Here is a 21,676-nt window from a genome sequence, read left to right as displayed (position 1 = left end):
ATTTCCTTGAACATAGTTGTTGCTGTTATAACTTTATAAGTATAGCATAATAAAATACCCTTGTAAGGCTAGTTAGTTATGCTTAAAAGTGGGGCACAACTCACGAGCATTTATTCTCTCTATTTAGTTACCAAGTTGTGTAGTACACCGGAAAGTTTGAACGGAGGCAAGAGTACATAACTCAGCAGTGCTGACGATGCTACGGCACTTAAGTAGAAATTCGCGGATCCGCCAAAACTTTTAGCGCTTACCTATCTTTCACGAGCATTATTCCAGTACTGCTTGTTTATAAACTAATTCAGACGTCAAACTGTCATAAAGCTGTTCTCGCTGTAAATTATTTCGCAATCGAAAACTTAAATACATCACGCTCTGTTTGCGCCCTAAAAATTCCATCACCTTTAACATTAGCATGAAATACTCTAATATGAGTGTCTTGTCTTTACTTAATTTCAGTTAGATTTTCTACTCATCATCAAATCTCTCATTTATCCTTGCTCAAGTCTGAACTTCTTCAATATAAAGTTTATAAATATACTGATTGATAAGTATCCATGTGCCTTATTATTGATTGTGATAGCTTTTCCTACACATAAACATTTTCTGTACCATATAAAAAGTTTAAGACTATGCAGCATTCTTACCTTTTAACTAGATCTTTTGTAAGACACCTTAAACAAGCTTAAATGATGACGTCTTCAGATGAAACTGCAATCAATTGACCTAAATATATCTCGTTAATTCAGCTTTATATGGAAACTCCTCGTGTAATCTTATAAGCTCGAGAAGCACAGTTCAGATGATAGCTATCAATAAACGTCAAAGGAAAGTGGATATGTGACGTATGTGCTCAGTTACTAACACGTATCATTTTCATTTTCCTATAAATACCACAACACCTACATAATCTGATCCTATATATAGGTACATAATCTGGTAAAAGCTTATTAATATCCCAAAATATTATCACCTACGCACACCGAACAATGAATTAATGAATTTTTTTACATAATCATATATTTAAAAATTAGGTATATAGATTTAATACAATTTTAAAAGCCCACATTAAACACAAAATCGTGGCCAATATGTAGCAGAGCGGATTTATCCAATTCAAGTAATCAAATAGAATCTTGGTGGTTTACGCCTATATAATAAAGAGGGGTGTGAAACTGAATGCTGAGCTTTAAACTTGGACTATTTACGACGCCATTATGATATTATAGTGATGTAACAATCTCACGGTCTGCAGTAACTTGCGTCGTAAATACGGGCAAAGCTGCCGACTCTTTAGTACCACCTGCGCTTGCCAACCCAGTCATTGTCTAATTGGAAATATATTCTTTTAAAGGCAGTCTTACCGAAGTTTGTTCGATTATTACAAACCATTTTGTTTGAGATAAGGCTCCCAATAAACAAGGAATATTTAAAGCTTGATAATTCAATATGTTGTAGAGTCCTTACTATTAGTAATATTAGAGAGGTTAATCCTCTTGTAAGACACGAATTAAACTAGCATGTTACGGAAGAACGGATTTTGCCACAACCAAATTGAAAAATAATAATTAAAAGAGTAAACTTATTTTAATAAACATTCGCTACGAATTCAGAATCTTCCGTCGTTTACGGAACGCCGTTTAGAAATAGTTCACAGATTAAGAGCTAGGACCTACTTTCAAAGATAATAATATATTATATAAAATCTTCCATTTTTAAAGAAGCGCAATTTCTTATTTAAACAAATTTTACACATGTGACTAAGGTGCACGACGACAAGATATAAAATCTCTACGACTACGTTTTAATTAAGGAGTGGAGTATTCAAAGGCCGCAATAACGAAGCTCGTAGAACTAACCTGCGCGAGTAACTAAGTAGAAGTTGCTTGCTCTATTCACTTTCAGGCCACATACGTTTATATTAATGTAATCTGCGATCCTATTCAATATGGTTACAAATAGCAGTAGAAGTTCACATGTGATACTATAAATTATAAGTTAGTTATAGTAAGTTTTTGGTGGTATAAACTCAACATTGCTTACATTATTACTGCATTCATATGATTTAATATGTACAGTTCATTACTATTCATAGACCTCGTCTGAATTTAAATTTCGATATTAGTAATTTAAAATGTTATATCTAATATATATGTCACGGCTAAAGGTAGGTGAGAACATAAACTTAAGATTAGCCGGCTAAACTTAGGTTTATTTTCGACGAGGTGTTAATGTTAGTTTGTTCTATCTTTAGCCGGCTAAACTTAAGTGTAACCGCAGGCCCGTGGCTAAAAATGTCGGGGTGGGTAGATTTGGTTAGCGCCGGGCCGGTGGAGGGCTTGAGGGGCCCGCACAGTGCCAGAAAACACTCGCCCTGTTCCTTACATGTATTATAGTAACCAAATCTACCCACCCCGACTCAGGGCAGAAAGCTGGTGGCTAGGTTAGGTTAGGTTAGAACTCTTAAGACCCGCACGAGCCGAGCGAGCGCAGCGAGTGTGCTGCGGCAGCAGCCGGCGAAGTGCCAGAAAACACTCGCCCTGTTCCTTACATGTATTATAGTAACCAAATCTACCCACCCCGACATTTTTAGCCACGGGCCTGCGGTTACACTTAAGTTTAGCCGGCTAAAGATAGAACAAACTAACATTAACACCTCGTCGAAAATAAACCTAAGTTTAGCCGGCTAATCTTAAGTTTATGTTCTCACCTACCTTTAGCCGTAACATATATATTATAAAGGCGAAAGTTTGTATGGATGTATGGATGTATGGATGTATGTTACTCTTTCACGTAAAAACTACTGAACCGATTACAATGAAATTTAGCACACATATAGAGGGTAACTTGGATTAACACATAGGATAGTTTTTATCCCGGAAATCCCACGGGAACGGGAACTATGCGGGTTTTCCTTTGCAAACGCGGGCGAAGCCGCGGGCGGAAATCTAGTCTAAAATATACCAAAACATTAGTTTAGGTATATTTTAGATATTATAATGTGGGATTTATAATATCCATATCCAAATTAATGGAAATTTTATTATTTATAACTCCATTGTGGGTGGACAATCCATACGTCGTTGGATGGATTTGATTTCAATCTGTGAGCTAACTTTTGTGTAAAGTGTACTTAACACAAAAGTTAGCTCTAAGCTATCAATTAATAATTACAATAAATAATTCGGTTTCACCACAAAATTGACAATAATAATTATGTTTAAATCTTCAAACATAATAATATCTAGATTGACTTTTAACTACTGATCAGTAAAGAAACAGAGATTTTAATATTATATAGCAATACTTAAATTATACCGTCAAAGAAAAATAAAGTTAAAAGTACTCCAACTGAATATAAGGTGGCACTCTTGTTGCCGTAAGACCCTTTTATGTAAATCTTGAAAGATGTGACCGGATTGTCAATGAGACAGCGCAATTACCTTGATGAATACGGGTTCGCATTTCGTAACTTTAGTTAACATCAAACATAATGATAATTTACACTGGACACATATTTATTATTTATTCTGTTACTTTCCATGTTACGATAGGTATCACTAATAGAATATTTTAGTATCAAATATTGTGTTTATTTACAGCTATACGGAAAGCATGACAGCCTGTTATTGAAATGTTTAGTTTCCGCAGTCAGCGTATGTTTATTAAAATAAACATTTTGCCAAAGTACATTTCAGAACATTCTACAAATTTTCAATTTGTAAATTCGTAGATAAATAATGAAAGACGAGACGAGCATTTCTTAATATTTTACTAAAATTTATGGTATACTAGTGGTCCGCCCCGGCTTCGCCCATGGTACATATTTCGCAATAAAAGGTAGCCTATGTCCTTTCTCGGGTATCAAAATATCTCCATACCAAATTTCATGCAAATTGGTTCAGTAGTTTAGGCGTGATTGAGTAACAGACAGACAGACAGAGTTACTTTCGCATTTATAATATTAAGTATGGATAATACTAAGTATAATACATACATACCGTACCGTATATATAAATAATAAAATAGGATATTCTTTTTCAAAAATATATAAAGAAGCTTTCGGGATTTTAATCAATTTAACGGCCAATAATTAAAACGGACAGGCAGTCGTACTCACTACTTCGCCGTCTATTCGTTAAAGCAGACTGAAATAAATAAAAACTAAGCTCGCAAAACCTACGTAGTATCCTTTTTTTGAATCCTTGGTCTTGGGATAAAGGGAATGCCGTAATCCTTTGTTTATCCCTTTAAAATATAAAACCGGCTTATCTACTAAATAACTGAAACTTTTTTAGTCAGACACTTATACCGTAATGTTGGATAATAATCCTTTTAATTATTATTATTTTATGTATATGTATAACAACATTGATACTAGATACTATTGTTATACAAAAGGCAACATTATTTTTTGTCATATTATGAACGCATGAACGCATACGCATATAGTTATTTTGTACGTTTCAATCCGAATAATTTTCAGTCGCCACACGCAGATTACGATTTCAATAGCAAATCGTCATTCATTACAACGCTGTGGAATTTGTTTTATGTGCAAAATTTAAAGAAAGTATGATATTCAAATTATTATTATTATGAAAAAAAAAACAAGCTATATTATGTTGGTACTTAGTTATGGAGAACCTGACTGTTTGAGTTACAAGAACGTGCCAAGTCTTATTCTAAGATATTTAATAAAAGTCAATAATTATAAAACTCGACACGAAGTTCAAGGCCCGCAGCCTATTTCCACATTGCTATTCTTATCTCTACACTGTCAGGTAATTTTGTTAAAAGTAACATGTAACATACCTACTAACAATGTTTGAATTGTAACAAAATGCTATTGTGCGCTACTTTGAATAGTCCTTTTACTGCCAATGAATGCCAGTAAGGCATTGTAAGCCTAAGCTAAATATAGATATAAGATATAAAACCATATATTCATGCAACACAATACCAATATGGTTTAAGTCTGTGGTATAAGTCATACATTTTTTAATACTTACGGATAAATAGCTTCCGACATTGTAAGGTAACCGCGACTGACATGAACATCTAACATCGATTATTTTTACAATGATCAATATTTTGCTTATATTAATATTAAGATATAGTTTTTAATATTATTTCGAATAATATTTTAATTTTTAAATTAAGTACTTATATAATTTTAAAAATAACTTACATGATATTCTGGTAACATTTTATAATCTGTATTTCATGACTGTCAAAACGCGCGACAATGGCGGGAAACTGAAAATAAAAAAAATTGTCTCATGAAATTTCGTGGACATAATGTATTTTTAAATAAAAAAGCATAATTTTGCAAAGAATAATTTGAATATTTTTAAATACAAATTGTATTCCTATAAGAAGACAAAAATAGCAATCACCTTAGATACAAGATATTAATACATACAAAATATAAAAATATGTGCAATGTACATAACCGAAATAAAGGAACTCTCAAAAACGTAAATTTATATTTATCTTGTATTGTTTCAGCTCACCATGAAAGTGCTGACGTGTTGACACCGACAAGCATAACGTTGAAAAGCACCACAACGGTTTTGGGAAACTTCATTAAAAGATAGTTTGTGAAAGAGAAAAGTTTGTTTGAGTAAAGTGGTGAACAAAGGAAGCATGCGGCAGGGAGGCGCAGGTGGATAGCATGACAGCGTTTGCCACAGCGGCCTGATGGCGCTAGTGCGCCGTATTCTAGGCGACGCCCAGGTAAATGTATTGTATTAATGGAAATTTACTACACTTTTCGCTTCACTTTTCCACAAGAAAAAGATAAGCATAAAGTGTTAAATTATTGAAAGTACATATTTAAATACACAATGAAAAAAATACAGTATTAATAATTAAAACAGTATATCCATTACGCCAAGCGATGGAAGGTGTCGGGAACTGAATAGACTCTGTTTAGATTAATAGACAAAGATAAGGCATCGACGGAAGGCTGTTAAAACGTAATGCTGTTAATATAAAGGCCCATGTTTATCAAATGAACTCATAGAGCGTCCATAATTCTTAGCTTAAATGGGACAGAAGGGTATTGTTTTTATGACTGCTTTATTAAATATCGCTGGCATTGTGGCCTAGATGTTGAACAAATTAGATTCCATAGCGTGATTAATAGCATTTAGACTGTAGAAGTAACTTTCTATATTAATTTTGTGAACCTGTTTCCTTTGGTCGATTTATTGTAGTTGTTTAGTGTTCATTTGACTTTTATTTGTCTTTTAAACATAGACAAAAGACATTATATTAAATAAGAATACTTTTGCCGTTACGAAACATAACTAGGTATAATTGTTAATTTATTCGTACATTTGTTAAACATTCTTCGTTAAATCTGATACATAAAAAGAATATCTACTCGTTACATAAAACCCATAATCGAAACAATTCCTCCTCGAATTACAATATTTTACAAAAGAGCTTGTAATTCGACGATATATTGTCTCGCTTACGTATTCTATTGCCGTCATTTACATAATATTTGATTCAGGTGATAAAATGGGTGTAAAATATTAAAATAATGTTTTTGTTTAGGCGAAACTTCGCAAAATGGTCGATGAACAAGTATCAGTGGGAACAAGAGTGGAAACGGAAGCGGAGCCAGAGCCCGCCGATCCTCTCATCACACCAGCTTGTTCTGCGCTCGATAGATCAGATTTAGATAGACCAGTTCCTCCAGAAAGACGTCTCTTAATTAGAACACTTGACAAACCGCGAAATGGCGCGCTAAATGGCGATCGAGAAGCAACACTCAATAGAACAACACGACTATCGATTAGGAACGGGAAAGACAATCCATTTATTGGTAAGTTACGTAAGCAATTTTAAATTTCCTTAATTACTTACTTCGCTTTGAAGAAAGCATATCTAAATGGATTAAATAGTTTCTTCTCCAGATGATGACAATAAAGAAAATCAAACCAATGGTAAGCTTGAATCTCCTATAAAATGGAATCAAAATGGAAGCGACAGTGGGACATATGCAGAAATAGGCAATAGCAACACAAGTGATAAGAATCCTTTAGACCCAGCCGATAGTTCCGAAGAAGAAGTTCCTTTACCTGACGCGACTTCACCTGGAAGAAGTAGCGATGGCCCTGAACCCAGAGCTGATATCACTGCCACGCTCGATGGAGGTAAGAAACACTTTATATTGAGTCTATTTATCGGTAGTGTGATATCGTGACTACAAGCTGTCTATTTAAAAAATATAAAGAATTGATATTATTTGTGAAAACGTTTGAAAAGTAAATAACCTAACGAATCACTATTCAGCAAATCATGTCAAAATATTACGTTAACTTAAATTTAAGGTAGCCCCTTTACATAAAACATATAACTTCGATAGATATAATTTCAAGACAAAATCAACAGAGTCCAGTCAAAATTATTTTAAAATATAATAGTGCAAGAAAGAAAAATATAAACTAGCCTGTATTTGAGTTAGATACTGTAATACGGGAGATAATAGTTGCTAACTAGTCCGGCTGGAATGTTTGTGTTCTGGATGAAGTAAGTTCCGAGCTAGTTGAAAATTCTTCAACGTTGCTGCTACGAGATATTATGAGCGTCACTAATGTCTCGGATGAGCTGCTATGAATACAAACTATATTAGCGACCGTGGAATACTGACACACAGCGCTAAAATTTTCCTTGTTTTGATTTAAATAGCAGCAGAGCATGGCAAATTTAGATTATCGATATCTTTGACGCAAAGTTGTTGAATGTTTAAGGCTGCAGTCTAGCAAAATTGCGTTTTCAACAAGTTATTTGACAATTTTTTCCCGGCTAATGAAATGATAAACTGAATTTTTTTTTCTTGTTTATCAATTAGTGTTATATACGCAATGCGCGTGAATTTTTTCACATTTATAAAGTTACTTTTTTATTGTTACCTTAATCAGGCCTTCAAGATAAGTCTCTTTCCCCCAAAGACATTTCGAGCTAAGTTTGTGCACTCACTACGTTGCAACCGATTACAATTTACACAATCTGATCAGCGCATTATTATCCTTATATAGTCGTTATTAAAAACTGCTGAATACAATTGCCGAAAAACTTATGATTTTCTTAATTAGAACGTTATAAATTCATTAAATTTCCCATTTTTTGCCTTACAAAATCTATTGATAAATACTGCTAAAAGTTATTTTTTCCATTAATTTATTCGAGTTGGTTGAAGACCAATGAGTATTAATCCTTTAAAAAATTTTTTTTTTAATTTTGATAATTCTTTAAATATTAAAAAAATATTTAAAATAATTAGGAAAAATCCTAGCGAATTTCTTTAGTCGCGCTCCTTGGGCCGGAGCGTTCTGACGTGTGCTCTACGCTCGATTTTCCTTCATACCGAAGTGAAAGTTGCTCTACTTCATTAAATTTAATATTTTTGTTAATTGATTATTTTTGTCTTAGTTTTGTGCAAATATTCGTATTTTTAAACATTTGATTTCGATATGGAAAATAAACGAAAAAAATACGCGTGTAACTACTAGAAAAAAAATTATCTTGGAACATAAAGTTAATGAAACCAAATAGATTGCAAAGGTGATTGGCAACAATTTCTTTATTTTACGGGGTGTCAGTAAAGGGATGTATATTTCTTTAAAACTAAAGTAAGCTCATAAATTTTCTTATAATATAATTTTTTTGAAGTTCCAAAAATGTTTATTTTTCGTTTGAGAAATACAGATTCTATTAGTCCATGGAAATACGAAATATAATATAAACTTGTATTGAGAACTTGAACTTCCCAAGTTCATCCGGGGAAATCCCCATACGGGGAAAATGATTTGTTTACTCCAAAATTGATCCGAGGTGTTTTAATTTTTTCTTCTAGTCATTTCCAACGTAGCGGCATGTTGTTTGATTATTAATTTTGTAACTTAAATACAGGATATTGGTTTTATATTCTGATCTTACAGACGCGCTGACAAATTTAGTCCGCCATTTCTAGTTTAGTCTACCAACTCTAAGTACCAATATTAAAACGAATGGATTATCATCACATCATCAAAACTCAGATGTAATGGAAGATCACAATAACATAGAAAATTCAGTGGGTGTTGAGAACTAAACAAACAGAAGTAACAGAGACGCGAAGAATAAAAAAAGAGGACGAAAACGATAATTCGTTGATGCTTTCCCTTTTCGACGTATTGTTAGGGTACATCACCAATCTGCAAAAAACAAAACTGATGATTCCCAATTGCTGATTAAAAATGAAAAACAAATAATCGACAACAGTGGTGAAAATTTGCTGATCACAATGAAACATCCTTCAGTGGTAGCAGATTTACTCATTTCAAATGTATCGGTGAACAGCGTAAAGGAGAGGAGGACAGGAAAACATTATGAATGTGGATGGTGGATTGTATACAGGGTGTAATCGATAAGTATGTGCAGCCTGCAGGCAATTATGACGTTATTATTGCAGGTATCAAAAAACTTAAAACTGATATCGAAATTACTTTACCTAATGAGCAAAATGACAATAATAACTTTTTAAAAGTATAACGAGAAATATCTAAAAAATTTACTTTATACACTCCCATATCAAAAAGGGAAAATGGGACTAGTAGAAGTTAAATGTCTAATTCCGGCAAAAGACATGAATGCGGAAGATGCGGTTAAAAAAAAAATTTAATATTTGAAATACAATGCAAAAAATAACACTTTTGTCATAGATAAGAATCATGACTATTTTTTCTAAATTCAGGGACAACTAAACGTTGCAGAAGCAGAAGTCTGCTTATTTGCTGTTTGGACTGGAGTGAATAATTCGTTAAAAATAGAATATATAAAAAAGTATGTAACGTTTAGGCAAAATAAAATGATGGACCATTATCAAGATTTTACATAAATTGCCTACTGTCAGAATTGATTGATTCGAGACTTCAGCATTCGATGCCCATCAAGGACCCATCCTATATCATTCAAGCGATTGAAAAAAAAGAGATAAATCCAGTGTAACCGATAAAGCATCAGAATGCTAGCAAAAGATTTATTAGGTTTATCAATATAAATCTATATATTACACATAATATAATAAATCTGTAGAAGACGCGAAGAATGAAATCCGCGCGGACGGAGTCGCGGGCGGAAGCTAGTCAGAAATAAATATCTTTTGTTTTCATTTAACACAAACATTACATTTTTTTATTATACAGGGTGTCCCACTATTGGTATACTAAGCGCGAAGGAACTTGTAGTTTTGCATACACTGATCACGTAAAAAAAACTTAAAAAAAAATTACGTCCAAACTTTTTTGCTAAATTTTTCCTGAAAATCCATGTTTTGGACACCCTGTATACAAAATTTGTTTATCCGTTTTATTAGTTAAACTGAACAACTTTCACTAAGAAACTTAGATCGAAAAAAATGTATAGAGTTCTGCATTTTGTATGGAAAGCTTATTTTTTTTATATTTCGTCCAAATTTCTTTGTAAAAGTTGATCAGTTATATAAATATGAAGTTGAAGATATCAATAGAAAGTATTCGCAAATTTTGTGTACTGATAAAAAAAAATCACCCGGTGTAATTTTCACGAAAATTGTTTCAAATTGTCATTTTTGGTACTTATTATGAATATTAAATTATGCATACGAATGACTTAATTTTTAAAAATTAAGTGGAGCAACTTTCCCTTAGTACATTTGTATTATTTACATATAGGATGACAGGATGCATTTGTTTGCACTACTAGACCAAGCCCTTAATGAGTGTCAACATTTCAAGTTCATTGGTTCTACGCAGATCGCTTCGTAATTTAATTTAGAAATAATTTCCAAAGTTCGAAGATTTCCCTGTCAAACATCTGAAAATTTTACAATACATAAAAAAAGCAAAACTTGTCCATACTTTTACTAAAACATTGTTTTTATATTAGGCACTTTTCATACATTGTCTGTGTCTCCGTAGTCCCAGTGCACTAATGAGACTGCTGCCTTGGGGAATAAGCTCATTTGCACTAACTGCACAGCCAGCAAACTTTACAATAAAGAAACTCTTCGTCTGATGTTGTAATTTGTCACTTAATAATCATAACTTTCTTAATTAGCTTCTAATATTATCGAACAACTCGATGTTGTTCGAAGTTTTCTTTGGAAAACACTTTGTAGAGTCGTTTTCTTTAATAATTGTCTTAAAAATATATCTCGCTGCAAAAGTATGAAATAAAAAAAGTATTCTAATTGAATAGGTTCGCTTCCTTGAAAAATACAAAACGTATTCTGACTTCTCTGTTACTTTATTTTAAGTTAAAACAAATATTTGACGATAATATACGCGTATTTTAACTGAAATTCTCCATCTCATAAAGCATAACATGCATGCCATTGTGACAAAACCAATAACAAATAAAAAGGTATTGTACTATGGTCGTATTTTTGTCACACCTAATATGGACTGCAATCAAATCCTACACACCTGCGCTTGTGCCACACTGCGTGATACATTCAAATATAATCGATTTGTCTGGACGAGGCCAGCCGCGGCTTTCGTGACTAAGAGAAGTTTCGTATTATTACGATGTTTACGTCCCCATAACCAACTCCATTTATATCTTTCCTTTAACTGAAACTATAGTACTTTAGATAATAGTGACACTATTGTAATGCCGAAATCAATAATAAGAACGATAAAATAAATAAGAAGTTTATATTATAATTTAATTCAAAAACTTCCATCATTTCATATTCGTAGCAAATATTATTCAGTCGTTAAAAAGTATCAATCGCATTTTCCTAGATCGAGCACATCTTCAAGAAATATATTTCTAAAATAAAACTCGTTAAACTTCACGAGACTCAAGTAAGTGTGTAAACATTCGCCATTCGCTCCTTATACACGTACATTTCAACTTGAAGTTTCAAGTACGAAAAAAGCATACGATCATATTGACAGCACTAAATTATGTATGCTACTGAATAACTTAGTCGATTCTTTTTTTAGTAGCTTTGAAGAGGGTCTAGATTTTTTATTCATATTGTAGAATGACGTGCCTTATCGTTCTTACTTTATAATGTTGTACTTTGATACTCTTGACATTGACCTTTTATTTATACTTAGTATAGGTGAGTATAGGCATACCTAAGTCATATGCTTGAGTGAACACATGAAACTACAAATGGACTTACCTAATGGAATGGAAAAATAATAATCTATGTTCTGAAATCTATTTAATTCACATTAAGATATCGTTATGTACCCAGTATCCTAAAGTGATACGTAGTATGAATTAATTAATATCTGTTGTATAAAAAACGATTGAATGTAGAAAATTAAAACGCTTTTAGCAACAAGCCAAATAATGAGGGGTAATATATGATTCTGAAAATATTTGTACATTACATCTCTGGCCTACATATATATTTGGTAAACATGATAATGACAGGCAATATGTGATTCTGAACTTATATTGTACATTATATTAGCTACAAATACATTTGGCATTAGACGCGGCGTCCCCCGGCGGCCGCTCGGACCGGTCCCGGCAGGAGGACGTGCCCGCGTCCCCCGGGATGCTCACCGCCGCGCAGATGGCTCGCCGCCTGCGGCTGGAGAACGAACGATTACAGGTGATCTTGTTATTTGTGCCTGTTGATAGTTGTTGTGTAGTTTAATATTATTTTATTTTTAGGTATGGATGATTGGGTAACAAATAACTTGGGACACCTTTCATAATATATTGACATTCTTAAACTTATTTTTAGTTCTATATAATTTTAAAGAAAACTAGAAAGTAATTTAAACCAAGCACATTGAGGACTTGTGTCGCAAACCAAGCAGTCTCGCCAAGCAATTGTTGCGTGAATTGATCCATCTATTGACTAGTTTTTTTACTCATCGGGGATAAGAGTACCTAGTTAATTTCATTGAAATTCCTCTGAAAATTTGGATTGAACAATGAACATACTAACATACGATAAATTCATACACTCATAATTTACAACGATATCAAATTGCTACTTACACGTTAAACATGCATGCATCAATTACGCATCGCATGCTCGATGCGATGTTTATTGTTCACAGATAATCTTTATACGCTACAATTACGTAGCGCACACAAGAACACACGTAGCCGTAGCGCGTGCTCGCGTGACTACGATATTTCAGGCGTCGCATGTGCTACGAGTCGAAAGTTAACGAATCGATAGCAATTAATCTTGGGTACAGGCAGAGTTCTACGTGCAGTGGAGGCTCACTGGTTAGGACCTTGGACGAAGTCCAGGGTTCGAGACCAGGTGAGCGTATAGAAAATAAATTGTTTTTTCAATTTATCTGCGCATGTGAATAACATCACCACTGCTAAAAAGGTGAAGGAAAAAAATCGTGAGGAAACCGACATGTCGAAGAATTAAAAAGTTCGACGACATGTGACATCCGCCAACCCGCACTTGGCCAGCGTGGTGGATTTATGGCCTGTACCCTCATAGGCCCGTGTCCCAGCAGTGGGAACTTATGGGCTGATGATGATGATAACAGGCGGAGTTAACGCGGGTGCGTCGCTTGCTGGTGGCGGCGGTGGAGCGCGGGGAGGCGGGCAATGCGCTGGTCGAGCGGCAGGAGGGGCAGGACGTGGCGCTCGACCCGCAGCAGATGGAGAAGGAGCTGCTGCTCGCGAGGGAGGCTGTCAGCTGTGAGTATATTAATACAGGGTACACGGGGATATAGTTAAACAGCAGTTTACAAGAAACAATAACAAGCTCACTATATTACCATTTCTAGTTTATTTACATGATACATTCAACAACAAGTCATTCACACTACAAGCAAACAAAAAATGTAGGTATCCTAATAAGTATTTTATGTGTGCTCTGACGAAGTCGATTAAAAATTAAACAAATTAGAAGCTTTGATAATTAACATTAGTAATTCCTTTCAAGCAATTGGAATCGTCAGAAGTTTCTATTGTAAGATTCTGACAAAAAAAAATTTAATAACATGAATTATATTAAATTATTAAACACCATAAAGTGGAAGACTTTATGGTAAATTAGTTTTTCATTTCATGTATCAAATATTTCATTGAACATTGTTATGATTATCTAACTACATACTTAAAATAATTTCGCACATGTCAAATAATAATAATTTGTAAACGTCCAAATACGCATGGGACGTGAAATTAACTCAAGTAATTTTACACATAGAACATCATATGACACTTTAATAAACCGTAGTAGTATTTGGATAAAGTGGCCAATATGAATGGCACGAGTGAATTTGTTTTCGGGTCACGTAGCCGTGGGTTGGTTTGTAACTTCCACGGACATTTTCTCTAATGTCATTACCTTCACGAAAATCGAACTCAATAAGCCTTAAGAACTAACCTAACTATTTATATGCAATGTGACCATTGAAGCTCATATTCAGTTAAACGGTTATATCGTTTGAAGCTTTGTATTTTTTATAGATGAAATGTACCTATTAGTTTATTGAGAATATATAAATTGAATAGTATTAAACTTATTTAAACAGTTCTTATCTATATCACGTGGAAATTATCTTGAAATATATATTCGCGGAGGTAATCAATAGCACACCTCGGACACTCCATACAAAATGATCGTTTTGACAGTCACACTGTAGAGACTGCAAATGTGTGTGTTAACGCTTTATGGTTGGCACATTTGTGACTAGCGTAAAAAAAATTAGCGTTTTTCTGATCCCACATCATCCGTAAACAGCACAATATCTAACCATTTTCTACGAAAAACGATAATCACAAATCCAAAATAATAAAATTACTTTAAGTCAATTTGATTAATGTTGTCAATCTTCGTTGCGTATCGGCGTATTTCCAAACTATACATAGCCAGAACGCAACCATAGGAAACTGCTCGTGTATACTTTGTAATGCTGTTTTTTAAGTTTGTTATTACAATATATACACGAATTTTGCGTACTGATCGTGTATACTTTGTAACGCGGATGCTTGCTTCTTCGTTCCAAACTATACACGATCAGTACGCAAAATATAACTAAATATACCTACTACACTACTTACGCTTGAGCGAAATAATAAATATATTATAGGCAATCAAAGACTTGTACAGCTATATCTATCTACTTTTATTCTTCTTGATTGATTCAGTAAAATATGGAATAAAAATATTATTAGGTAAGCTTAGAAAAATAAATAGGTAACAGATATAAGGGTTACCTATGGGTTAGGTTAGGTTCGTGTTTTTTTTAACTACACAAAAATAGGAGCCCCGCGAAGCGGGGCTCCGTCGCATCGCCTCGCAACCGTCTTCTTCTGGACTTAAAATATTAGATTCTTACATTTTAGTACTATTGTCAATTGTAAGTCGTGCAGTATAGTCGGGAACGAAGACACAAGCATCCTCGATACAAAAAATATACGATCAGTACGCAACATTACATACACAATACACATGCATTTTAATAATAGATTTCAAAACAGCAATACAATAATATAAACGCGAGCAATGGAAAGACGCCGCGCTTACTCCGAAACATACACGATTAGTCCGCATGCGTACTGGCGCTGTATATTTTGGAGCGCTATTCTTACTTACTTCACTACAAAGTATACGCGAGTATTTGCGTACTGCTGTTGTATAGATTGGAAGAACTTTGTAAAAAAGTTATTTCCAAACTATACGTGATTAGTTTCACACCGTTGCGTACTGGCCTTGTATAGTTTGGAAAGACGCTGCGTATCGTCCTTGCAGAAAAATATGGCCCATTTTATGTCTGATCGCGCGGGGGTGAGGTAAGTTTAATTTTGGCGGGAGGCGGAGAGTGTCCGTTCTGTAGCGTTTAGCTACTATTATGTATTCTGTGTCAATAGTTTACATATTTAGTTCCATTGTAATAGTTTTAAGTTGTGAAGGCAAATAAATGAAATTTTTATTTATTTATTTATTTTATATAATAATAAAATAACAATGAATTTATGTAATAAAACTACACCTTATCTGCAATTCCATATTTTAAATAAAAATTAAATAACCAAATCCCTCGAATTGATCGAATACCGTGAAATATAATACTATTATATTTTATAAACCAGAAATGATTAAAGTAATTCCATATAAAATAATTTTTATTTGAAATCGCCTCTCCGAATCATTGAGAGCAATGCAATTATCTGTACATGTATTTCCTGGAAAATATTATCGTTTCAATACATATGAAATTTTATAAATTAAATTTAAATGCAATTCGTTTTGTACGTAATAATATTCTGTGTGCTGGAATACCGTAATCATGATACGCTCTATAAAATGCCGATCAAAGGATGCTTATCAACGCAAGTGAGGCTTACTAATCGCAAAGCGGGTTTATTGTCCTTTACAGCTAACTTACTGCATGAATATATTCATTTTGTAACGGTGTTTTATAATTAAACCAATATTCACTATCAACAATAATAGCTTTGGATAAAATATTAGTTTAAATTAGAAATTAAACATTCCGTACGGGAAAGCGAAATGCTTGGAAATTACTTAATTCAATTTTACACTAACCGAAATAATCGATAATGGAAATTGGTTTTCCGCATTTATATTCAATGATGGTAACGTTTGCAATGTTATCTTCAATATAATAAAAACACAATCTGAATAAAAATGTGAGTGCTCACAAACAGAAAAAGTAGCGATGTCTCCGTTGACCCAAACGTTCTAAAAACAATATAAGACGTACAACGAGGGTGTAAACGTTTTGTTATTGTGTCAAATGTGCTGCTTTATGTTGGTGCTTATGGTGGAGGCAATAAAGTTTAAAAGAGGAGATGTGACCGCAATTGCTTATGCTCTTCTAGTTTCAAACGGATATAAGAAGTATCTGCATTGTGATAGTACAACAAAGGACACACAAGTGGACATCGGACACTTTGTGAAGATTTTAAATCTCCTAGGATTGGAATTTAGTTCTCAACGAACTAGTTGTCGCACGATTTTATATATCAAGATTCTTACTTTAAGATAGGTATACTTCAGACAATTTGAGAGGAATAACTTAGTTGTTAGACAAAATTACTTGATTGGAAACTTTGTTTAACTAATAACGTTGTTAAGTCAATTGTCTAATATTGTTCGTAATTTATAAGAGTTATAATAATTATTATACTTAAAATAATTAAAATATTATAATTATATAATTTGAACATAAGAGTAGATAATTATGATTATAAACATTTGAAAAAAGATATAATATTTTAATTGTAAGATGAAGCTTAATTTTAGATGATATTTATTGACTAGACAAATTTCCTTCCATGACATAAGGATTTTGTGTTATTATGACAAACAGAGTCCTGTTAAAATTGGTTCATCTTTTATGGAGGTAAATAAATTAATAGTTTTTAGGTAAAAAAGGTATTCTTCGGTACACATTTACCACTACAATATCCATAATTGAATATTATACAGAAAAATATTATTTTTACAATTTTTTCATAATTGCCTTGTTATTTTTAGCCCTCAAGGCTGATAAGAAGCGGCTTAAAGCTGAGAAATTCGATTTACTGAACCAGATGAAGCAACTCTACGCGACTCTAGAGGATAAAGAAAAGGAGCTCAGGGATTTTATTAGAAATTATGAACAGGTTTGTTTTTTGAGTGTGTTGTGATTATTCATTTAAAATCTACGATAAATTATATTTTGTTGTGAACAATTTTCAGTTGTTTTTTGCGAAGTTTACTCCTCCATTTGCTTATAGATTTAAGAACTTTTTCACAATCTATCAATACATTAGTAAGTTTGGCACTTCTTTCTCGAACTGTTTATTACGATTGACTGTTTATATTTGGTTAGATATTGACTTGTAACAAAATGAACAAATTGGAAAAAAGGAATTAAATTATAACAATAAATACAGTCTACGGGCTACGGCTTAACTAATCATCCACTAAATGAATACAGTTAGTAAGTACACGCGTACATAATTCCACGCTAGTTACAATAGGCGTAAAGTGCAGGCTTCAACGGGAAAACTCGGACAGTCTACAAACACGAGGCCTTTATTCGAGCTTAATGTTAAGGCCAGCCCTCTAATGAAGGCTTCAAACAGATTTTTTCATAAGAACACTGGGCTTTTCGAGTAATTAACTCCTTAGTTCGTAGTTGCAAGGGAAATTGTGTTTGTCGCAAAGTAAAACCTGAAATATATCTTTTTATATGCAATATCTAATAAATATATTATGGAAAAAAACACGAAGCATTAATAAACGAAGTAAAAAAGAATTTTCTATCTACGATCGATCTAAAATTAAAGCTAAATTCTTCAATTTTAGATTGATTACAGGTAGATTAATGGTTTTGCTGGAGAACTTGGAAGAAATACTTTTATAGTACCTAAAAATAACTTTGAATGCGGATCGACGATATTATTTTTACTCGTTCTAATTTAACTTACTTTGTAATTACTTTGGAAAAGCAATTTAGCTAACGGCGTAAACACTCAAAATAAGAAGAAGTAAAAATCACGCATAATTTTAACTTATGGCGCAGTTACAATTGTTATACTTATAGCTACATCAAAGGTAAAAGAGATAAATTTTCAGATTGTATATTTAAATAAAATTCCAGATTGCAGCATTTTTGAGTTGCATTCGCACACTTGACTTTTTATCATAAATCTTGAAGAACATTAGGCGATTTTCACACTGCCCCGTATCATGCTATAAAACGCACCTACGCGCGTGAGTGCGCAAAGAACCCGCACGATGAATGATGATGCAGATCTGTACTCCCGCAGGAACGCTCGTAGGTGCGTCAACACGCAATATGCAGCATGATGCGGGGCAGTGTGAAAATCGCCTTAACCTTTAAAAATGTGTTCATTTCTAATTGGACTTCATAATATTTGTCTATTTATGGAATTTAAATTCCAAGTGAAGAGGTTTTCATAGTATTACAATATCCATAGGAAATATTGTAATACCATGGCCAAATATATTTATTGGGTCCATGGTAATACTGTGCTATAGCTAAAAATGTTATTCGTTATTGAATTACTTTTTAGTGCTATATTTTCCAAATAGGCACACGTAAACATTGCCTACGGCTACGTTATAAATGTAACCAAAACTGTTTTCTATTTGTGTCTCCTATCGCAAAACGAATGACGTAATTTTTCTATCGAAACAGAGATCTTGGTACCGAAAAGTGCTAGAGGCTACTTTTATCCATTTATCTTGCAAGTAAGGACTGAAGCCAATTTATTGTGACAAAAATATATGGACTTTCCCTCTATACTGAATATAATATTAATATGCCAGAAAAATGTTAATTATAATAATTATATTATAAATTATTTATAATACGTTACCAACTGACAAAATATTTTTTTTATGGCGTTTTACTTGATAGGATAGGGTAGGGCGTCACTTATGAGTATTCGCAACATCAGGGACACCACGAGCGTAATACTATTGCGTATTCCTAACCGTTGCAACACGTATAGGCTTTCTCTAGGTTAGCACTTATCATGTCGCAACACTAACGCCGAATCTGATAGGTACCAGTACATGATACATATTGTCATCTATTCTCATAGATGAGATCGTGTAGGGGTGCGTCATCCGCGCTCGGTAGCGTGAGCTAGAACGGTTAACGCTAGCTAGAAGAAAGCCTATTGCGCAAACAATAGGGTTTCTTCTTATACGTTACGACATGTAGACCTATCAGGCTACATTGTTATGTTTAACATTTATTCTCATAGATGAGATCGCGTAGTGGTGCGTCATCAGCACTCGGAGCGGAGCGGGCGGAGCGTGAGCGGGAACGCGCGGCCTTGTTGCGGCACGCGCGGGACGAAGCGGAGCGCTCTCTGCAGCTCGCTGCGGCGCTCAGCGCGAGGGACACGCAGCTCAGACATGCGAGGGAACAGCTGTTTGAGGTAGCTTTGTAATTATAACTTTATTCTTTTCTAACAGTTTATACAATCGACAATACCTACATATTGAATTTATATCCATGAATTTGATATTTTCATTTTTTAACATTCAAATACTACAACTATTACTAATGAATAGAAAAATTCTAACGGCTGGCCGAGATGTCAAAGGCGTCGCCCCGGAATAGAAAAAGCCGAGGGTTCGAATCCCGCCTGCGGATCGAATTTTTTCTATTCTATAAAATTTGTACATTTACATTTACATTGTATGTATTACTTTTTTCATGTAAATTAAAAACTACTACTACTAGTTTAAGCTCCTAGTTATATTAATTATATACCTGCAGGTATATAATTACCGGTTTATGTAGTCACATCTTTTGTCTTCCTTGCGAATAACAAACGGTGTTTATGCGACTGTGAGCGTTGCTACAAACCTCGTAAGGTTTCGCATCGCAAAATTGTTTTAAATAAATGTGAATTTTTGTTTTCTAATAAATAAATAAATAAATAAATAACCTAAAACTAACGACGTAGCAAATTCCTCTACATGTTAAGTGTTAACTGCAAAGGATCGTATCAATTTGATTTAGTTTGTACCCGTGAAGTAATACTGAACGTATCAGAAACCGCAAGCAGAACTTTAGCGGTACTAAAGGTACTCAAATGTACATACCACTAGTGAATGGCGAAGTTTTCAGACAAGACTAGTTGAGGAAATATTAGCTTTCGCTATTCGGGAATAGTTTAAATTGCCTAACCTAACTTTATTAAGTACCACCCATAGATAGTGTTTACATCAAACATTTGAAAGTATTTTGCTTTATAAAACTTTTTATACTGAAAAATCTGCAATTTGTACTAGTAATTCAAGAGTTGAAATTTAAGATTTTTCTTATAAGAATACAAAACTTCTTACGTAAGAATGAATTGTACCTGAATATTGAGATGTGAAATATATTACAAAGGAAATTGACTTTCCTTTTTATTTTAACTCTGCATAAAATACGTAGGCAGTAGACCTTCTCGAAATTATTTACACTTCATTCCATATCAAAATTAAAAGAAAACATTCGTTCAATACCTATATTATGTAAACGATAAGTCTAAATACAAAGGGCGGCTAACAGCATTCTTAATAAACAAAGAACTCAATAATATAAAGTATTTATAATATTATGTTCGCGTATTGATTAATTTAAATAAGGTACTTATTACATATACTGCATACGAATTGTTACTATCATTATAGAGGGTCTTAAAAGTAATAATACCTTATTATGTCAAGATACTATAATCCGATATCGGAGGGAGGATAATTGTTGTCTTTCTATCTACCTATGATATTGTTTTAAGGAGGGCGGTAAATCGACATGCATTCTTTTCGAAAAGGAACTAACTATTATACCTATTTTAATACAGATCATGACGTAATGAGATTCGTAGTTCAAAGTTTCTATCATTCGTTAGTAAGATAGGCGGCTATCTTGAGAATTAATTCAGCTTGATACAATATTACCTGCCCTTGGAGATAAAGCCCCTGTCAGGTTCATGAAACCCATAGGAAATGAAGTTGCGTGAATGATAATAGGGATACGAACTGCTACGGATTAAAGGCCCAGGTTTCTGAGGTATGATAATATAATAGTTAGCAGTGAGCTGTTATGTTCACATTGTATGTCTGTCTTTGAATATCTTAATTAACGAAATGAATGCTAACAGTTTATCTAATAAAATGAAATAGAACAAAATATAACTTTGAAACAAA

At 33.5% G+C, this 21,676-nt stretch overlaps 1 protein-coding gene across 4 annotated transcripts in view; it reads left to right on the top strand.

Annotated features, from left to right (window-relative positions):
- Window positions 1-21,676, top strand: part of Liprin-gamma (liprin protein kazrin) — a 77,705-nt gene that overhangs the window by 36,378 nt on the left and 19,651 nt on the right. For all 4 annotated transcript variants that reach the window (XM_089702466.1, XM_089702464.1, XM_089702465.1 and 1 more), the window contains exons 2-8: window positions 5,509-5,736; window positions 6,565-6,835; window positions 6,915-7,166; window positions 12,489-12,610; window positions 13,521-13,674; window positions 17,489-17,616; window positions 19,735-19,911. In XM_089702466.1, the coding sequence (XP_089558592.1) occupies window positions 5,701-5,736; window positions 6,565-6,835; window positions 6,915-7,166; window positions 12,489-12,610; window positions 13,521-13,674; window positions 17,489-17,616; window positions 19,735-19,911 (1,140 nt within the window). In that variant the 5' untranslated portion in view covers window positions 5,509-5,700. The remainder of the gene's footprint in view (window positions 1-5,508; window positions 5,737-6,564; window positions 6,836-6,914; window positions 7,167-12,488; window positions 12,611-13,520; window positions 13,675-17,488; window positions 17,617-19,734; window positions 19,912-21,676) is intronic.

The sequence above is a fragment of the Colias philodice genome, chromosome 13, assembly GCF_061535455.1.
Source record: "Colias philodice isolate Cphi_HAF_F1 chromosome 13, ilColPhil1 Martin Lab GWU primary, whole genome shotgun sequence".
NCBI classification, from domain to species: Eukaryota; Metazoa; Arthropoda; class Insecta; order Lepidoptera; family Pieridae; genus Colias; species Colias philodice.
Note: the sequence above shows the minus strand (reverse complement) of the source record. Positions and strands in the feature narration are given on the sequence as shown.